The sequence below is a fragment of the Podarcis liolepis genome, assembly GCF_965112155.1.
Source record: "Podarcis liolepis genome assembly, chromosome: 18".
NCBI classification, from domain to species: Eukaryota; Metazoa; Chordata; class Lepidosauria; order Squamata; family Lacertidae; genus Podarcis; species Podarcis liolepis.
This window is the reverse complement of record NC_139572.1, coordinates 10767153-10786919: the sequence shown is the minus strand read 5'-3', so window position 1 is coordinate 10786919 and position 19767 is coordinate 10767153. Positions and strand designations below refer to the sequence as shown.

Here is a 19767-nt window from a genome sequence, read left to right as displayed (position 1 = left end):
CTGATATATCCAAGTTTCTAACTGTCCCCAGGGTTTCGAATTATTGGCATCCGCTTGTCTCGAGACAATGGAGTGTGCCTGCGTGGCTGAAGTCAAAAGGATTTGCAGCATCAAAGTGACCTCCCTGGAGGGAAATCCTGGTCAGTGTGTCTGGAGGTCCTGGGCTCCCCAGACAAGACTCAGGGGATTTTCTCAGCGCAACCCAGAGATGCCCTTGGCAGCTGGACCTTCAACCTTCTGCATGCACGGCCGGTGCTCTGTCACTGACCTGAGGCCCTTTCCCCCAGAGATTTCTCAGGGGTGGAGGAAGTTGCCTCTTGACCTCGCCCTGTGCCAGCCAGAGCTTCCTCAAGGGGCTGCACCAATCCTGGAGGAGCAAGGGTCGGCCACGTGGCACAGGCTGGCACACCGGTTTCGAAAACTGCACCGCCCTCTTTGCCTGCCATTTGTGAAGAGGGTCTAAGGTTCAAGATCGGGTTGCAAGTCTTGCAGTCAGGAGATTACTACAGCGTTTGGGGTGAGCACTCCCCCTTTCCCCAGCGCCACTCTCCATCTTCCAGCAACGCTTCCTGCAAGACCTGCACTCACTGCCTCCTGTGCATCAGGCGGCCTCATCCCTTCTCTCAGGGGAAATCCCAAAACGTTATGTGGGTTTTCGAAACTAAAGACAAACCTGCCCTTTAGATTTACAGACAGCTTTATTAACTTGTTGAAAGCCAAACGCTACAGTTTCATTGTTGAAATGATGATGATGATAATAATAATAATAAAAATAGAAACCAAAAAGGTCACGACATCCCAAAATAATAATAATAATAATAATAGAAGTGGTACAAGTCTGCTATGGGGGTGTGGGAGTTGAGAGAGAGAGAAAGGAAGGAGAGAATCTCGACTAAAACAGCAGAGAATGAGATGTATATTGGGGGCAAGGGGGCTTCCCTAGACGTTTTGGGGAGGGAACACCCGTCTCCGTTCCATCTCTCCACACCCCTGCCCCAAACTTTCTCCTTCGGGGGAGAACTTGGAGGCTTTTCAGCTTCCACTTCAGTGAGAATCCAGGCAGAAGGGGGATCCCTTGTTTCACTCGGTTTAGCAAGTAAACAAATTTCCATTCCTAGCAAAGTGGGGGGTGGAGAGAAGAGGGATCGTCTGCCCTCCAAAACAGGATCTACCATCGCCCAAAAGGTTCTGCCTCACCTCTCTGCTCCACCGCTGGGTGAAAAGTGACGCCCTTGGCAGGAACAGCCCTGAATGGGATTGTGAAAGCCACTGGTATCACCCCATGACCCCCACCCCCCCTCACAGGCAAGTGTGTACATCCCCTCGCTCTGGCTGCTTCCCCTACACTAATATCGTGGCCTGATTTTATTTATTTTATTGAAAAGAGAATATTGGGGGGGGAAGAGTCCAAATCCCCCCACTGCCTCTCTCCAGAGGTGGCACCCTGGCACCCCCTGCCCCCTACTTCTATGTGGGTCAAAATGCCCTCGCTTGCTCTACCCTGCCCCAGCACAGGAGGAACCCCTCTGGGCAATCTGAGCGAAAGGACTGCCCCAAATCAAGTGTCTGTGTGTGTTCGTGTGTTACTCAGCCAATATATCTGAAGACATTCCCAGACACAGAACCCCACCCACCTCACTCCTGACAGCCCCCTGGGGAGCGATAACTCAGGGTGGGGGTTGACTTCCAAACCCTCTCACCCAAATCCAGCTACAGAAATCCCCAAAGTTGCTTCTTTACTTGGGGGGTAGACAACAATAACAGCGCAGCCCCCTCCCCATGATCGCTATGGGCTGGGTGAACGAGACCGGTCTTGAGTTTTTTAAAAACAAGACTGCTTTCAAAGGAAAAGCGGGGTGGTGTGGGGGGCAGAGATGTCGATTCCATAAACGCAACACAGTAAACCAACCAACCAACCGACGATTTGAAAAGAGGGGAGGAAAAGCAGGTTGCTGGGTCTCAGTAGTACGGACGTCTGGGATTGTTCTGTAGTGGGGGAAGAGGAAGAAAACATGGTCAGAGGACGAGTTAGGAGGACTAAGGGGAGCACAGGAGAGCCTCAGTCCCCTCCCCCCAACATCCACCTCCGCAGAGAAAAGATGACAAGTGGTCTGGGTGGGCTGTGGGTGCGGACTGGCAGCCCATGCATAAAACCTGACAATCCTTCCCTACGGGTGCCAAGAGAAGAGGGACCCCTCTGTGTAGTTCCAGCTCTCTCACAAACCTCGAGGGTGGGGCCTGCAGTAGGGCTGTGTGATATTATCACCCAAAACCAGTTTGAAGTCCATATTGTGATATCGGTTTCATACTATTAGACCTGGCAATATATCGCAAATCATGGTGTGTGTTACGACTGGGCGATATATTGTCCAAAATGGGTTTGAAGACCACATCATGATACTGGTTTCATAACCGCTGACCTGGCAATGTATCGTGAATTGTGGTATGTGTGCACACTATGCAAAAATCACAATGTGGGGAAAACCGTGAAGCCAACCAACGCCTCTGCATAGCTCCATCCTTATTTCAGACACTGATATATATCACTAAGCTGAAAACCAGATTATCGCCCAACCCTGAGAGGCAGAGAAGCAACTCATTCTAGTTCTGCTCCCATCCTCCTCCCTGCTGACTTAAGTGAAGGGCAGCACTGAGATTAGAGGGGCGAAGGAAGTTGGTAGGTGGGGCTGCCCCCTGGGCTGCATGTCAGTGGGGCAGGGGTTGGAAGTTGGTGGCATAGGGTTAAGAAGAACACAGAATGAGGTCCAGGCGATCTCACCAGCGGGTTGGGCCGGAATCTGTAGGCCAGCATCATCCTCTTGCGGAACGCCTCGTATTCATCGTCCTCCTTGGTCAGGTCGGCGGGGCGGTCGATCCCAAACCCCGCCCCGTCTACTGCTGTCACGCCCCTGTTTCGAGGGAGAAAAAGAGGCTAAGTTTACCTTCCATGGGTCCTTATTAGGAAAGGAGTCAGAAGCTGACTTGTACCAGGGACAGATTCTTACCACCCGGCGGGCAAGGCACACGCTCCACCAACGGAGCTTCCAGAATGGTGTTGTCCTCCATCTGTCTCAAGAGACAATGGAGTGTGCCTCTGGGGGTGAAGCCAAGCTGTTGTGTGAACAGCACCGAAGTGGCCTCCCTGGGACACGTCCAGGAAGGCACCGTACGGGGGAAGGCCGTATCTTCCTATATACATAAGAACGTGAGGTTGTTGTCGTGGTGCAGTTCATGCAGCTGCCAGTCGGTGGCCACGCCAACTCCTGCACGATGGCCGGCAGGAGAGGGAGAACACTGTTGGGGGCACAAAGGAGCTTGGGGCGAACAGAGGGGACAGGTGACGTGCAAAGGGAGGGTTGGTCAGGTGTAGGAGGGAAAGGGGTTGGTGAGTAGGAGTAGCGGACCCTAGTAAAAAAACACAAACAAGAGGAGGTGGAGGAGAGAGATGGAGAGAAGGTGCATACTTGTTGACGGGGGCCTTGATGCCCTGCTTCTCAGAGCCCAGGCCTTCGCCCTCCTTCCAGCCCATCTTCATCAACATTTGGAAACCAATGTTCTCCACCGTCAGCTTGAACTCCTTGTATTCAGAGTAGTCTGGCTCGCGACCTTCCTGTGGAATTAAAGAAAACCAGGGGGCTTTGCATTGTGAGGGAGAGCAAAGTTGGGGTGCGTGCACTGACTGCTTAAAAAAGCTCTGGGGCACAGGTGCCTTGGATCACCTCCTAACGCCACCCCTGGAGGGTAGCCTCACTTGGCATTTTATGTCCTCGAGAGGAGGGGGAAGGTGAAAGCTTCTCTGGAAAGCAGCAGCCAGCCAGCCACAAACAGAACCATTTCCCTCTCCACTACGGGCAGGGCTCAGGGCACTGTACTTGTTCAGTGGCAAGGGAACTGCCCTCTGCTCATGCTCAGGGGCAGTTCCAAACCAGGTCAAAGGCTTGATGAGAACACGACGGAAATCAAACTCTGCTGTTGCACTGAGAAGAGATTGGCAGAATCCAGCAGAAGGATCTGTCCAGCCCAGTTTCTGGGATCCCACAAGGGAGACGGCGTTCCCTGCAAGCTTGTTTCTGGCGTGTGTGAGAGATGGGGAGGGGGGCTTGAAGAGCAGGGGGTGCAAAAGCATGTTACCTTCAGGGCCTTGAAGGTCTCCATGAACTTCTCCAGCTCGTCAGGTGGCAGGAAATCCCCAATGAAATGCTTCCCACGGCCCATTTGAGTCAGCTGCTCCGCCCACTCTGAGAGAGGAGGATGAAAGGACATGGGGGGGGGGGATTAAAAACAGCAGCCAACCAGGTGCCCAAATGGGAAACACATAAGCAGGGCCTGAGCATAAGAGGAACTCTCCACTCCTGTGATTTCCAGAAACTGGCACAGAGAAGCATTGCTGCCTCTGACTGTGGAGTCTGATACTGTGGCTGCAGCCGTCGATTGCCCTCCGCCGTGAATTTGCCCAGTCCTCTTTTACAGCCACCTAAAGATGCACTGCTGCCTCCTGCGGAAGCAAGCTCCATAGGTGTACACTGTGCCGTGTGGAGAGACAACACAACCTCAACTCTTCAAATCTGAAGTTCTTCTTTCATTGTTTTTTAAGGAACAAATGCGCCAGCTCCTGAAAAAGCGAAGGGTCTTTTCGCCTTGCCAGTGTGGAAACTCTTCTGTGGCTTAACCAGAAGGCATGCCTCGCCTCGAGGCTGCAAGAAACAAACTCCTGGAAGACCTGGGAGGCATTACGATTAATAGTCTGAAACCGGTATGAGCCAGTGACACATTACGGCTCCTCGGCCACTGCCAGCACAGCGCACCTCACTCACTCCCACCTGCTTGTGCTGTGCTGGCAGCAGCCGGCGATATACTACCAGCTCAAGTTGCCTTGATCAGCTGAGTCCCCTGCTTCTGGCTCACGACTCCTCTTGCGTGGCTTCCAGAAATGGGCATATGCAGAAGCGCCTAGTGCAGCCTTTCTCAGCCTTGGGTCCCCAGATGTTGTTGAACTACAACTCCCATCACCCCTAGCTAGCAAGGCCAGAGCTCAGGGATGATGGGAGTTGTAATCCAACAACATCTGGGGACCCAAGGTTGAGAAACACTGGCCTAGCACCTGCCCTCCCATCTTGCCTACCACCAGGCCCCCTCCGCCAGGCATACACACCTCTCGTCTTGTCCATCTCCATGCGCCTCAGCTGATGCTCCCAGGTGCCCAGCTCGCTGTCCACCTCCTCGTCGCTGTCATAGCCGGACTGGTGCTCCTTGACCGTCTTCTCCCACATGATCTGCATCTCCTGCATGGCTTGCTTGTGCTTCATGATCATGTCGTACATCTGCTGCATCTGGGAGCGGGGGGAGAAAGAAGAAGCCGTGACTGACGGGTGACAGAATGATGCTTGCCCCCACCCCTGCAGAAGTCGGACGGGGCCACCAAACTGGGCCCCCGCTTGAGGAAGACTCGAACTCGTGACGGCAGGTAGCAAGCGCTGAGAGAGCGGAGATGTGAACCCGTTACCTCTTGCTGCTCCTTCAGCTGCTTCCTCTGGGCGTCCGAAAGCTCCGTCACCCCCACCAGCCCGACGGGCTTCCCCTTCTCATAGCCGAGGCCTTTGAGGTCCTGGACTGAAGACAAGGAGGAGCATCGGAAGGGTTAGCCCTGACTGCACACTGTGGGGGACAGTACCCCCCCATACTTCTATCTGTAGCCAACACAGGAAGCGGGTGGCCAGGAGGAGTGAGGAGGGGGAAGGAGGAGGAGTCAGAGATCAGATTTCTTTTTTCACATATATTGCAATTGCTCACAAGCTTAGTGTCAGGGCTGACACAGGTCAGCACGAAAGACGCTAGGCTTTCGTCAGTTCCTTTATTCAAGGAAACGGCATACAACTTAGCAACCCTTCCCAGCACGTCTTGCCCCTATGGAGCCATTGCCAGGACTGAAGGCCCCTGCCTTCCACCCTCTCTAAGGCTCCTCCTCTCCCAGATGTTTCCCAAACAGTCTCAAACTGTGCCTGCGCACCTCTGGCTTCTGTTTTGCCCTCCTCATTATTCTGCGCATTCTCGGAGACTAGGGTGGAGGGAGCTTGTCACAGCCAGAAAGAGAGACTCCCTGGATTCTTCTGCCGCCTCTTGGACCCCCCCCCCACTCGCTTCAGCCTCAGAGTCTGAACTGCTCCCTGTCACAGCCTCTTCCCGCTCACTAAACCCTGTTGCTCCGTCAGCATCTGGCACAGCTTCCCAATCTTCTCCCTCTGACCTCGGTGTCCCAGGCTCTGAGCCTTCCTCCTCTGGGGGTTCCCTGGCTGCTGCCTCCCACCAGTCTGTGACACACTTGGAGCCACTCTGTTCTGCCAACCCCATCAACAGTAGGCTGCTTCCAGCTGAGTTGGATTATACAAACGTATGGAAGAGAGGGCTATTGATGGCTACTAGCCATTATGGCTGTGCTCTGCCTCCATGGTCAGAGGCAGTGATGCTTCTGAATTCCAGCTGCTGGAAACCGCAGGAGGGGAGAGGGCTCTGTGCTCAGATCCTGCCTGCTAGTTTCCCACCTGGTTGGCCACTGGACTTAGATGGGTCTCCTTGGCCTGATTCAGCGGCCAGGCTCTTCCTAGTTTCTAATGACCCCTAAGAGGAGCCTCCATGGAGAGAGCCAGTCTACCACAGAATGGTGAGAAGGCTACAGCTCTCTGCTCCTGCTTGTGGGGCAGCTGGCTGGCCAGTGTGGGAACAGGAGGGCCACCCCTTTAAACCAGTCCAGGAGTGCCCTGGTCTCTAGGGATGAACAAAGCGCTGCCCAACCCGCAACCGCCACTCACCTGACAACGGGGTGGGCGAGGGGTCCTTGGTCTGCTGAGCGAGCTCTGGGGGAGGCAAGTCCACCTTCTCCTCTTCTGGGCCCCACCGGCTTTTCCTCTTTTTTTTGGTGGCAGGCGCAGGTGGCAGTGGCTGTGGCTGCGGTGGCTTTGCAGGAGGGGCGGCTGGTGTAGGCAGCAGTGCCACTGAGGTGGAGGAGGAGGAGGAGGAGGAAGAAGAGGAAGAGGAAGGAGAGGGAGCCCCCTTGGGAGGGACTTTGCGTTTCAGGTTGGCTGCCGGGATGGGAGGGACCCCCTCAGCGTCGTCGTTGGCCTTCCGGTATTCCTCCAGCTTCTGCCGGTAATACTTGTAGCCGGAGCTGCCAGGCTCATACAAAAATCTGCAGAAGGAGCGTAAAGGTAAAGAGTCGTGGACGACTCTGGGGTTGTGGCACTCATCTCGCTTTACTGGCCGAGGGAGCTGTCGTACAGATTCCGGGTCATGTGGCCAGCATGACTAAGCCGCTTCTGGTGAACCAGAGCTGCGCACGAAAACGCCGTTTACCTTCCTGCCAGAGTGGTACCTATTTATCTACTTGCACTTTGACGTGCTTTCGAACTGCTAGGTTGGCAGGAGCAGGGACCGAGCAACAGGAGCTCACCCCGTTGTGGGGATTCGAACCGCCAACCTTCTGATCGGCAAACCCTAGGCTCTGTGGTTTAACCCACAGCACCACCTGCATCCCGCAGAAGGAGTGTACATAGGCCAATTAAAGGGAAGAAAATCCATTTTAAATCAATTTATTATTATTATTGTTAAATTGAATTCATTAATATTTTTTGTTGGATTTTTAAGAATGAGAACAATTAATGTCACATTTTTCCAACAAGAGCTGTAGAAAACATGGAAGTTGGAATTCTCCCACAATGGTAATGTACGAAATAACCGATTTGGTGTTAAACTCAATGGAATATAAAAAAATAGTCAAAGAATGCAGCGAGCTACACATAATATATACCAAATCCTGAAGCATGCTAAAAAAAAATAATGAAGCAAAACTGAAATACTGTGCAAAACTTTAAAAAATGATGCACTGAGATGAAGTAATGAAATTAAGTAAACATTATTCAAAATATTCAAACAGCTGTGGCGCCACCTAGTGATATAAGGGCTGTTATGACAAATGGATTTATTAAAATGAAAAAATTCCTTTTTCCTCACAGGTGAGCCTAGTTCGCCAAAGAAAGGTGGGTAGGAGATTTAGGAGATTTATGCCAACCATACACTTTCCTCATTAGTTCTTTGTTACAATGGTTCTCCCCATTTGATATTCACCACAACCCTGGGCGGTAGACCAGGCCAAGAGACGCCTGGCCATGAGGGGACCCAAGTGAGCTGCATGGCTTAGAGCGTGGATGTGAACCTTGGTCTCCCCCAGTCCAAGTCTCAAATCCTTTTTTGTGTAAAGTTTGTTTTAATTTCATTCTATAATGCATATAAAACCTAGAGAACCGCTAGATGGAAATTAAAAGATGGAGAGCAAAACTATAAAACAGGCATGCAGGGTCAGTACTGTGGCACATGGGTTAAAATAACAAGGCCCCCCAAGAATATCAGCATTAGTCTATCAAGTGCCGTCCCAGCTCTGCCAGACATCCTGGAGAAGAGTGACTAGTGGGGTGCCACAGGGTTCTGTCTTGGGCCCGGTCTTATTCAACATCTTTATCAACGACTTGGATGATGGACTCAAGGGCATCCTGATCAAATTTGCAGATGACACCAAACTGGGAGGGGTGGCTAACACCCCAGAGGACAGGATCACACTTCAAAACGACCTTGACAGATTAGAGAACTGGGCAAAAACAAACAAGATGAATTTTAACAGGGAGAAATGTAAAGTATTGCACTTGGGCAAAAAAAATGAGAGGCACAAATACAAGATGGGTGACACCTGGCTTGAGAGCAGTATATGTGAAAAGGATCTAGGAGTCTTGGTTGACCACAAACTTGACATGAGCCAACAGTGTGACGCGGCAGCTAAAAAAGCCAATGCAACTCTGGGCCTCATCAATAGGAGTATAGCATCTAGATCAAGGGAAGTAATAGCGCCACTGTATTCTGCTCTGGTCAGACCTCACCTGGAGTACTGTGTCCAGTTCTGGGCACCACAGTTCAAGAAGGACACTGACAAACTGGAACGTGTCCAGAGGAGGGCAACCAAAATGGTCAAAGGCCTGGAAACAATGCCTTATGAGGAACGGCTAAGGGAGCTGGGCATGTTTAGCCTGGAGAAGAGGAGGTTAAGGGGTGATATGATAGCCATGTTCAAATATATAAAAGGATGTCACATAGAGGAGGGAGAAAGGTTGTTTTCTGCTGCTCCAGAGAAGCAGACACGGAGCAATGGATCCAAACTACAAGAAAGAAGATTCCACCTAAACATTAGGAAGAACTTCCTGACAGTAAGAGCTGTTGGACAGTGGAATTTGCTGCCAAGGAGTGTGGTGGAGTCTCCTACTTTGGAGGTCTTTAAGCAGAGGCTTGACAACCATATGTCAGGAGTGCTCTGATGGTGTTTCCTGCTTGGCAGGGGGTTGGACTCGATGGCCCTTGTGGTCTCTTCCAACTCTAGGATTCTAGGATTCTATTACTCTATGACATGTGACGATACAGTACAGTATATGTAAAGAAGGAATGCCAAATCATATAAAAGGCGCCTAGAGGTTCTAGTCCTCATCAAAATCTCAAATTACATGTTAACTTTCTCCATTATTCCAGAGTGCGTGGTACAAAACATCAAGTGTGTAAGATTTGTGGGCTGTTTCCCCATCACTGTTTGAGCTGCCAAGATCCTATTAAAACACTAGTTGTTTTGACAACATATCTACATGGCTACATATCTACTCAAATATATAATCTAATTGCCAACGACACCGTAAACCTAGGCTATGGTGTGTGCGCGCGTGTTGGCACACAGACTCTCCCACTCCCCCAGATCCCAGCTGACCCTCCTCACCTGAAGGACTGGTTCTCCCGGTGGTTCTTCAGGGCGACCATTTCCACCACGGGGCCCCCGTCGGCAACGAACCTGGCGAGCTTCTCAGCGCAGTCCTTGGTCTCTTCGTCGTCTGGAGGCGAAACTTTAAGCAGGCTGTCAGTACGGTGCCCCCAACTCACATACCCAACAGCCACAAGCTCTTAATCTGGCTTTAAGGAACCCCGGGAGGGGAGGGGACGGAATAAGCGGGAAGAGGAGGGTTTAAAATTTCTCTTTCTCAGTCTGTTTCTTGCCTTTTTGCCTCCCCACTTTGATCACAAACAGAAAAGGAGGAAATAATGCCGGCTGCACTCAGAACAGATCCACAGCTAAGTCCCAATACTGTCAACTGGTCCCTGGAGGCAGTGGGGGCTAACAGGGGGGGAGCTAAGAAGGAAGGGGGTGGCAGAGGTCTAAATGACTCTCAGCCTTTGAAAAGCTGGTTTCCCTGGATCAATACCCAGAGAGGTTTAACCTTCAACCCCACTTCACTCTGTGAATTGTCACTCTTTGAAGTGAATAATGTACTTTCAGCCCCCTTAATGAACTACAGCTCCCAGAAGAAGCCAAGACTGTTTGCAGTGCTCTCAGGGCACTTTAAATGTATGGTCTCAGAGCATAACCACTGGCATTAAGGCACACAACTGCCTCATTGTGCACATAAAAGGGCCTGGAAAAAACCTCTGATGGCTCAGAAACACCCAGAGGGCAAGAGGTCGCTCACTCCTGGTGCAAATATACCCCCTCCTGGTTCTCCCCACCCTGAGCATTTCCCCCCCACCCCACCCTGGTCTGTTACACAAGCAGCGGCACTCACACCTGCAAACCAGAAGGCAGACAGGCATGCTAGACTAAGGTTGTCACCCTGTCTGTAGGAATCTGTGCCCAATTCATTGTATGGGTTTTCAGGAGGCCAGTCTACTGACTAAATGTCGCACCTGGTAAACGCCTAAGCCTGGCTGCTGCTCAGAGGCAGCGATGCTTCCGAATGCCAGTTGCCGGAACCTACAGGAGGGCAGAGGGCTCTTGCACCCAGATCCTGCTGGTGGGTTTCCCCATTGAGGCACCTTGCTGGCCAAGTAGGGCAGGATGGTGAACTAGATCTTTTGACCTGATCCAGCGCGCCCTTCTCTTGTTCTGAAACACCCAAAATCCATATTCTTCACAAACAGTTCTCATTTTGACAAGCTTTTCCAGCTTGAGGTCTGCCTTAGGAGTTTTCATTCAAATCGCTTAAACCTACCTTCACAGCAGGTTTCCTAGACTGCTTTTAAAAACTATTTTTAGCTGTCTTTATGGTACGTCTGCGAATGGCCAAAAGACACGCATAGCAAGCAAATTAATGGCTACTGCTTTGCAGGGAACTGAACTGTTACTATTATTTACAGTTCTATGATTCTATGACCTGAGTGCAAGAGCAACTCTCCCCTCCTGCCGTTTCCAGCAACTGGTATGGAGAAGCATTTACTGCCTCTGAAAATATTAACAACAACAATACAAAACGTTGTAAACTATTCTTGATTGGTGCCTTGCACCCTGAAGGCGGGATATTAGTTCTTCAAGAAATAATTAAGGCTGGATCAAGAGTTAGGCATGCTCAGAGCAGGTCCCCTGGAGACACTAGGCCTCAAGTGAGTCGCCATCGATTTCAACGGATCTGCGCCAAAAGCAGCTAACAGCAACCCAAGCCACGTCTACTTAGAATTAAGTTGTTCTGAATTCAATGGGGCTTCCTCTCAGGTTACGAGGGGTTAGGGTAGCAGCCAAATTATCTTTTTTAAAAGAACTAAAACTAAAAATCTGCTGCTTGATTAATCAGTAGATCAATCTACTGGTTTTTTGTTTTTTTAAAAAAGAAAGCTCTCAGCTCTAATATCATCAACACCAAACTTCATCCTCCAGATGTTTTGGCAGGCACAATGGTGTATTGTGGGAGTTGTAGTCCAAAATGTCTCTGCTGTCTGTGGCTGATGGGAGTCATAGTGCAAAACATCTGGAGGGTGCCACGCTAACCAGGCTGATCTCTATACACACCCAGCCCGTAGCCCAGAACTTTCCAAACTGTGAGTCATGACACACTAGTGTGTCAACTGCAGTGTGTAGATGTGCTCCTCCCAGGGCTGGGAAGGGGTTAGTTTAACCTCCGGTTTGCTAGCAGAACTGAATTACTGTGTCACAAAACGATGCCTGTCTTAAAAGTGTGTCACCAACATGAATAGTTTGGAGAGTTCTGCCTATAAAAAGATAGCTTACGCAAGAATTGCAGGAGGGGAGCAATGACCCTCGCCTTACCTTTCTGGAAAGAGGCCTCTTCTGGATCTTGACCCTTCTTCCACATTTCCGCCAGTTTTTTCCTGTAATACAGAAACTCCGGACTGTTCTTATCGTGCAGGAATCTGAGGGGTGCAAGAGAAAAAAGGGCATTAAGGGGGATCGGGTCTTGGAAGGGTCCTAGTGTAAAAGGTGCACAGCAGGAGAGGTGGACAGCAACAAGCCTGGAGGGGGGTCAAGGGCTGTCCTTGGCTTCCTGCACCATGACTGACCACACAAGGGAGGGAGAAGAGGGAGGGTGGATGCACAAGAACAGCAGCCAACGTACGCAAAAGTCGGGTTGTCCTTGCAGTCCTCGAGCGCCACCTTCTCCAGATCGGGGCCCCCTTCCGCCACGACCCTGGCCAGCTTCTCCACCACTCGGCGAGTCCGGGTGTCCTCTGGGGGACAAACTTTAAGCAGGCTGTCAGTACTGGGGCTCAATTCACACACCCAACAGGCACATTACCTCTTTAAGAACCACAGCAGTAGGCCCACGAGACGGCGGGGGAGAAGGAGGGAGCGGGGTGGGTGGAACGAGGAGAAAGAGGATGAAACGATGGAGCCACGGCAGGCAGCAACATAAGCCTGATGCTTTCAATACGGGGGTGGGGGTGGGGAGGAAGGCGCAGGCACGCAGGACTGACCTACCAACACCTACTGAACACTGGGGCAGCTGTGTCTACGCTGTATTGTTTTGGGCTTTATTTTGCAAACCTCCTTGTTAATTGTTTGTACAATCGCCTGGTTTACACAGTTTACTCAACTATGGTACAGTGGTGCCCCGCAAGACGAAATTAATTCGTTCCGCAATTTTTGCTGTCTAGCGAATTTTTCTTCTTGCGAAGCACAGTTTAAACGGTTTAACAAAGTCGCAAGACGTTTTCGTCTTGCGAAGCAAGCCCATAGGGGAATTCGTCTTGCGAGGCAAATCGCGAATGAAAAAACCTTTCGTCTAGCGAGTTTTTTGTCTTGCGAGGCGTTCGTCTTGCGGGGCACCACTGTATATCAAACCACAGTTTACTCAACTGTGGGCTATCAAACCATGGTTTTCTCAACTACAGTATATCAAGCCAAGGTTTCCTCAACTGTGGTCTAAACTACACCCTCCCAGCTCACTTTCCTTTTGTGTTGCGTCCCTTTAAGACAGTAGGCCTAAGGGCAAAGACTCAGTGATGTGTTAGGTCCATCCTAAAAGCCCTTTTTTGGCTCAAGTGAGGGATTAATCAATAAAGAAGGCTGGGGCGTGGGGAGGGGGTGTTGGTCCTGACCTGGACATGTGCCTCCCTCCCTCTCAAGGCACATTTTTAATGGCTTTTACAACACTCAGTGGAATTTTAAGCACAAAGTAAGTATCTTTTCAGCTGGCCAGAATCCCCCTTCGGAAAAACGATGGGAAGCTGTGCAGGGCAGAGGGCCCTGTTCCCTCGCTTTGTAAAGAAACGCCACTTACTTTTTATCTCCAGCCACTGCTCGTAGTCTTCCTCCTCATCCTCATCATCTGGCGACTGGAAAACACTGAGGCGGTTGGTCACGGGGGTCTGCTTGGAATGGGTGTAGTTCTTGACCTGGTTCAGCATGCTGGTGACACTCAGGTTGGGGCGCTTCCCGCTCAGCGAGGGCTTCTTTGCGGTGCTGGCAGCCGGGGGGTTTGCCGCAGAGGCCTTGGCAGAGCTGGAGGAAGCATCTGGAAGGGTGGGGAGACGGAGGTTGACATTACAGTCATACCTTGAGTTAAATATGCTTTGAGTTGAGCGCGTTTGAGTTGCGCTCCTCGGCAACCCGGAAGTAACAGAGCGCGTTACTTCCAGGTTTTGCCACTTGCACACGCACAGACACTCAAAATGACGTCACGCGCATGCGCAGAAGTGGCAAAAAGCGACGCGCATGTGCGCAGACGCGCCATCACTAGTTACGTTTAGCTCTAGATGCGAACGGGCTCCGGAACGGATCCCATTCGTATCTAGAGGTACCACTGTATTGTTATTATTATTAACTAAATTTATATACTGCTCTTCCTCAACAGACCACAGGGCAGTTTACAACAAGTCACGAACCGGCAGGATGACAGGGAGGAGGAAGAGGACCCCGGCAAGGGGTGTAGTTGGGACTGGGACACACTGGGGATGGAGGATGGCGAGGGGATGGGGGTCAGTGCACAGGAACCAAAGCAGCAGGACCCACTGCAAGAGCCAGAGGGGCCCGTGTCCCCAGAAACATAGCAGGCTCTGAGGCGTAGGGAGCAGCAGGAGGGCCACTCCAGAAGGCTGAGGAAGCAAGGATCCCCAGCTGGCCAGGTGGGACTTGCTAGCTCTGGAAGGAGGGATGTGATTTCCTCAGCTGGAAGTAGGCTTGGAGCAGGTGAGGGTCACATGCCTCATGAAGCCCAGATGTTGCATTCAGCATGGAAAGTACAAAACTGAAGCAGAGCTGAGGTGCTGGGTATGCTCAGCTACCCATGTTGGCGGACCTTGGCTTCAGTGCTCCTGGACCTCTATGGGACTGGGCTTTGGTTTTGGCTCTGGACTGTATCCTGACTGCTGGACTTCAGACTTGGCTCTTACCCTGAGCTTCATTCCTGACCTTTGGACCTGTGTGGATTGACCCTTGGACTTGGCATACTGGCCTGCTGCCAGGGACGCCAGGGGTTCAGGAAACAACATAGAACACAAGATAAATACAATAGTAGTAAAAACAACAACACTCAACAACCCACCCTGCTTTACAAGGACATTGTTTAAAAGCCAAAGGTCTGTTTGTAGAGGAATGCTTTCACCTGGTGCCTAAAGATACGTAACAAAGGTGCCATGTGAGCCTCTCTTGGGAGAACACCCTACAAATAGGAAGCGCCCAGAGAGAAGGTGCATAAATTACATGTGGCAAAAAGCTCAGAGGACCCTGAAAAATTCCATGCTGTCTGGGGGCAACTTAATCATGTATATAGCCAATACCTGGACTCCCTCTCCATGGTACAATGCAAAATTTAGCTTACCTAATGGTCTGCTCACTTGATTTAAGTTTCTTCCTGATATACAGTGGTGCCTCGCAAGACGAAAAGAATCCGTTCTGTGATTCTCTTCGTCTAGCAGTTTTTTTTAGTCTTGCGAAGCAAGCCCATTGGCCGATTAGCAGATTAGCGCTATTAGCAACTTTTAGCGGCTTATCAGCTTATCGGATCAGCTGATAAGCGGCTTAGCGGCTTAGAAAAAGGGGGGGAAGGGGGAAAAAACCAGGAACTCGCGAGACATTGTCATCTTGCGAAGCAAGCCCATAGGAAATTCGTTTTGCGAAGCACCTCCAAAACGGAAAACTCTTTCGTCTAGCGAGTTTTCCGTCTTGCGAGGCATTCGTCTTGCGGGGCACCACTGTACTATACTTTTTCTTTTTTTTGTATTTGTATTTTTTTGGCACTGATTTGTTTGACTTCAATAAAAATTGAAAGAAAACGGGTTTCTTTGAGAGGGCTGGTGCACAAATGTGTGCAGAAACTCACTGTACTGCATAGAAGGAAAAAATTGACATTCATTGCCCTGTCTGCTTTTCCCATGAGCCCTGCCCGCTATTGACATGTGGCCCCCAAAAGATCTGTTCAAAAGAGAACATGGCTCTTTGTGCTGAAAGAAATTCCCTGCCCTTGGGACTTACAACAGGCCCACAGAATTGGCAGAGTGGACTCAGGAACAAGTGCTTACCGCTGCCCAACTTCTCCTTCTGCAGCTTGAGGAACTGCTGGAGGAAACTCCCATCGTTGGCAAATTTGTTGGAAACGGAGCTTTCCCCATCTCCACTGTCGTCACTGTGGGGTCAAAGGGGGAGGAGGTTAGAGGCCACAGTGCTGCTGTGGAGCACAGCTTCCCCCACCAGCAAAAAATAATAATCCAATAACTAAGACTCCCTCCCTTTGCAAATTAAGCCTTTGCTCATTCTTACGGAGTTCTATCACTGTTTTCAAAAGACACACAAAAGGAGGACTGTGTGTCCTCGGTTGCCATCCCATCCCCTTGACTTCCACGTGATCCATGTCCTGATGTCACAAGACTGGAAGGAAGCTCAGAGCGACTGCTCATGCCAGGAATATCTGGCCCCTGGCAGATGCTCAGCAGGAGATTGCATCAAAACAGCAGCCAGCCTCATAATCTGATTGCTAAATCTCGAGCATCAGGAATAATTTAATGCTCAATGCACACCTGAGGCAAATGCAGTCAGCCTCTCCTCAGAGGTCAGCTGGAATGGGACATGAGAAGAGCAGGGACTCCCTCAGAGACACTTACTTTGTATATTTATTAGATTTCTGTGCTTCCCTGCATCTTCTGGCCCTATCACACAAGCAATTGCCTACCCATTGCTCCCAGCCTATCAGAAAGGTATGAACAAGGCAATCCTACGTACTCGCTGGCCTGCGAGGCCTGCTTACTAGCCAAGTGGCTGCGCTTGGCTTGACGCTCCAGCTTGGCCTCAATCTCACGCTTCTTTTGGGCGATCAGCTTCTCCTGGTGGAGGATGTTCACATTGGTCTTCTCCGATTTGGGCATCGTGATGCCAAACCACCGGCTGGTTTTCCCTGGCCGAGAAGAAGGGGCACCACAAAAAAAACAAAAGAAATTATATTAACCCTTCATATAATCATTCCGAAGGGAAAGGGGTTCAAAGGACATCTGTTACAACTCTCAGCTGAAAGCAGGATCTGGCATGTAGATATGAGTCAAGCCAATGGTCCAAATAGCTCAGCACTGCCTACACTTACTGGCAGTGGCTCTTGCCAGGATTTCAGACAGCCTGAAGATGTCAGGGATTGAGCCCAGTGTTAAGAAATTCAGATATATAAGCTAGGAGCCAAATGGCTCCTTAAACAAAGGTTACAGCCGCCAAACCAGAATGTCTAGTTGCCATTTTTGGGCATGACGGCTCTAAAGTCTTATTTTTCAAAGGATGGACTGAATGTGATTGATTCTCAGTGAAACATCTGGCTAGTTCAGAGGACAACCTTGAGCTAGGTTAAGAACTCTGAGAACTTAAACAAGAAAGTCACTTGATCCATGGACAGCTCCAACCTCTTTTTCTTAAAGGTGACAAGGACGATTCATAATGTAAGAATATCCTTCACTACTCTGAGCAGGGCAGTGGGGTAAGCAAAGACAAGCGACAACAATTACAGTGGTACCTCTGGTTACAAACTTAATCCATTCTGGAGGTCCGTTCTTAACCTGAAACCGTTCTTAACCTGAGGTACCACTTTAGCTAATGGGGCCTCCCACTGCCACCGCACAATTTCTGTTCTCATCCTGAGGTAAAGTTCTTAACCCAAGGTACTACTTCCAGGTTAGCAGAGTCTGTAACGTGAAGCGTTTGTAACCCGAGGTACCACTGTAACTATGATGTTCTTCACTGCTCCTGCTCAGGCTGCACAGAAAAAGCATCTTGGTTCCAGAAATTCGTTCTCTATTGTGCAGATAAAATATAACGGATAGAATTCTGCAGGATGCTGTATTAGTGAGTGAAAACAGGCCAGATCCAGTGATTCCCCAGATGGGGGGGAGACGTCAGGCCCCATCCTGGCACTTGGGCATCTTCACTTGGTTGCAAGTGGTCAAAAGGCAGGTGCAAAATGAATACAGTGGTACCTCGGGTTACAGACGCTTCAGGTTAAGAACGGTTTCAGGTTAGGAACAGACCTCCAGAACGAATTAAGTTCTTAACCCGAGGTACCACTGTACTTAAGATGTTTAGTACGGTTAAGACGCTTTGGATTGCCTCGGGTGAAATGAAGCGGCTAACGAATTTAATTATTATTAATAGTAGTAGTAGTAACAGTAACAATAATAGCGACGAGACCTGCAGTAATAGCTTGGCGACCCCCAAAGCAGCCGCAGCAGCAGCAGAGGAAGAGCTTGGAAGGCCCAGCGAAGGAAGAGAAAGGGGTTGTTTTTTTAATTCGTGGGGGCCCAGTGGGGAGGGAGGGAGAAGGGAGTGGGGCGGGGGGGGCTTACCTGGCTGGAAAGGGGCGGGGCGGGGGAGGCAGACTCACCTGGCGCATCTTTGCTGCCGTCCATCGCTCTCAGGATGTCCCCACCCTTCTCCCACAATGCACCGCGCGGAAAGCCCGCCGCCAGCGTCGTTGACGCAGGCGCGTTGCATGCGGGGGGGCGGAGAGGAGAGGCAAGATGGTCGCGCCTGGACGGATGCCGGGAATTGTAGTCCACACCTGGTTGAGGGGGTGGGGGAATGCGGGGAAAGCAGGGAGGTGAAGAAGGCGGTCTTTTCAGGCCAGCAGCATCTCTGAGGATTCTTAACATCGGCTTCGGCTGCTGCTGCTGCAGGGAGAATAAAGCAGCCAGGGAGCGGGAGACGGGGCGGACTACGATTCCCGGCAAGCGCTGCGCGGGGGGTTGAGCTATACTGGGGAGGAAGAAAGCTGCTCTCGCGAGACTTGGAGACGCAATGAAAGGAGAGGAAGGCGCTCTCGCGAGCTTTGTGGAAATTAAGCTTCCCCTCCCCATTCCTCAGTGTAGTTTGCTAAGGGACTACAATTCCCATGAGGCGAAGGGGTGGGAGAAAATACTCCTCCATAATAATGTCTGATGATATTAATATTGAGTCATACTATTTTTTAGCAATATTATTAAAATAATTGCATTTATTTTGACTGAGGACATTTGGACGTCAAGGAGGGCGTTCCCTACTGTTTATAAACAATTATATACGAGGAACTATGTACAACTGTAGCTAGCAGGTTTTTTAATATTACTGTACTGTATTTCGTATAATAGCGTACTATAATATTATGGTAATTATGTACTATTATCTGCTATAACTACAGTATTATTATAATAGAAAAATGTGAGATTTCTATCGTTTTGATATTTTATATATTTTTATATATTTTCATCGTTTTAATATTTTAATTTTTGTATGTTTTAAATAGGGTTGTTTTCTTGATTATACCGTTTTGTTTTGTAAACCGCTTTGAGATTATGAAATCAATGAAATATAGAAATACTATATGCACTATATTATAATCCTTGAATGTTGCTAAATTTTTATCCTCGAAAGGATTATAATTTAAATCCTTATGTACTGCATTATGAATAATAGTTAAAATTTCTATCTTGGGAAGTGAACACCGAACTAACACAGCACCATTGTTTAAAGTTAAAAACAATAGTGAAAATTAAATGAAGGCTGAAAACAATTCAAGTTTACAATGTAAATTGTTATAGGAGGGCAATGAAATTTTTAGTATTAATTTTTTGTTGTTAAATCCCGGACCACACGCACCAAAAAGTTAGAATAAAAACATTAAAAACGTATTTTTTTTAAAAAAAAAACCTAACCTGGCTGACTCCAAAACCACCAGATGTGCCACAGTTTTGTGGGGAGGCGGCACACAAATAAAAAATGAAACAGAAATAATAAAAAGACAGAAATACTGTACACAAAGCGTCAGCCGGTGTGCGGAAGAAAACATCTCGCGAGAGGAGCGCATCTCCTTCACCTCTCGCGCCGGCTGAAACGGGAGCCCGGCGCCTTCGCGGCGCATTTCGCGTTCTCCCCTCCGGAGACGCTTGTCGGACTCCAACTCCCGTCCCTCCTCCCCACCCCGCTGCCTGACGGGAATTGTAGTCCAAGAGCCCCACCCC

General features: G+C 49.9%; 1 protein-coding gene across 2 annotated transcripts; it reads right to left on the bottom strand.

The window, feature by feature from the left end:
* Nucleotides 1-679: 679 nt before the first annotated feature.
* On the bottom strand, nucleotides 680-19581 carry SUGP1 (SURP and G-patch domain containing 1). 2 transcript variants are annotated; one of them, XM_083483742.1, is made up of 14 exons: nucleotides 19462-19581; nucleotides 16520-16691; nucleotides 15823-15926; nucleotides 13584-13817; nucleotides 12420-12543; nucleotides 12113-12216; nucleotides 9800-9923; nucleotides 6807-7183; nucleotides 5504-5610; nucleotides 5153-5330; nucleotides 4132-4238; nucleotides 3465-3610; nucleotides 2780-2909; nucleotides 680-1986 (listed from the first exon to the last, which is right to left on the bottom strand). In XM_083483742.1, the coding sequence occupies exons 2-14, from the start codon at nucleotides 16660-16662 to the stop codon at nucleotides 1960-1962; spliced, it is 1905 nt and encodes a 634-aa protein (XP_083339868.1). In that variant the 5' UTR covers nucleotides 16663-16691; nucleotides 19462-19581; the 3' UTR covers nucleotides 680-1959. The 2 variants fall into 2 exon arrangements, with proteins under 2 accessions (XP_083339868.1, XP_083339867.1); XM_083483741.1 differs by lacking the exon at nucleotides 19462-19581 and adding an exon at nucleotides 18156-18295.
* Between the last annotated feature and the right edge of the window lie 186 nt (nucleotides 19582-19767).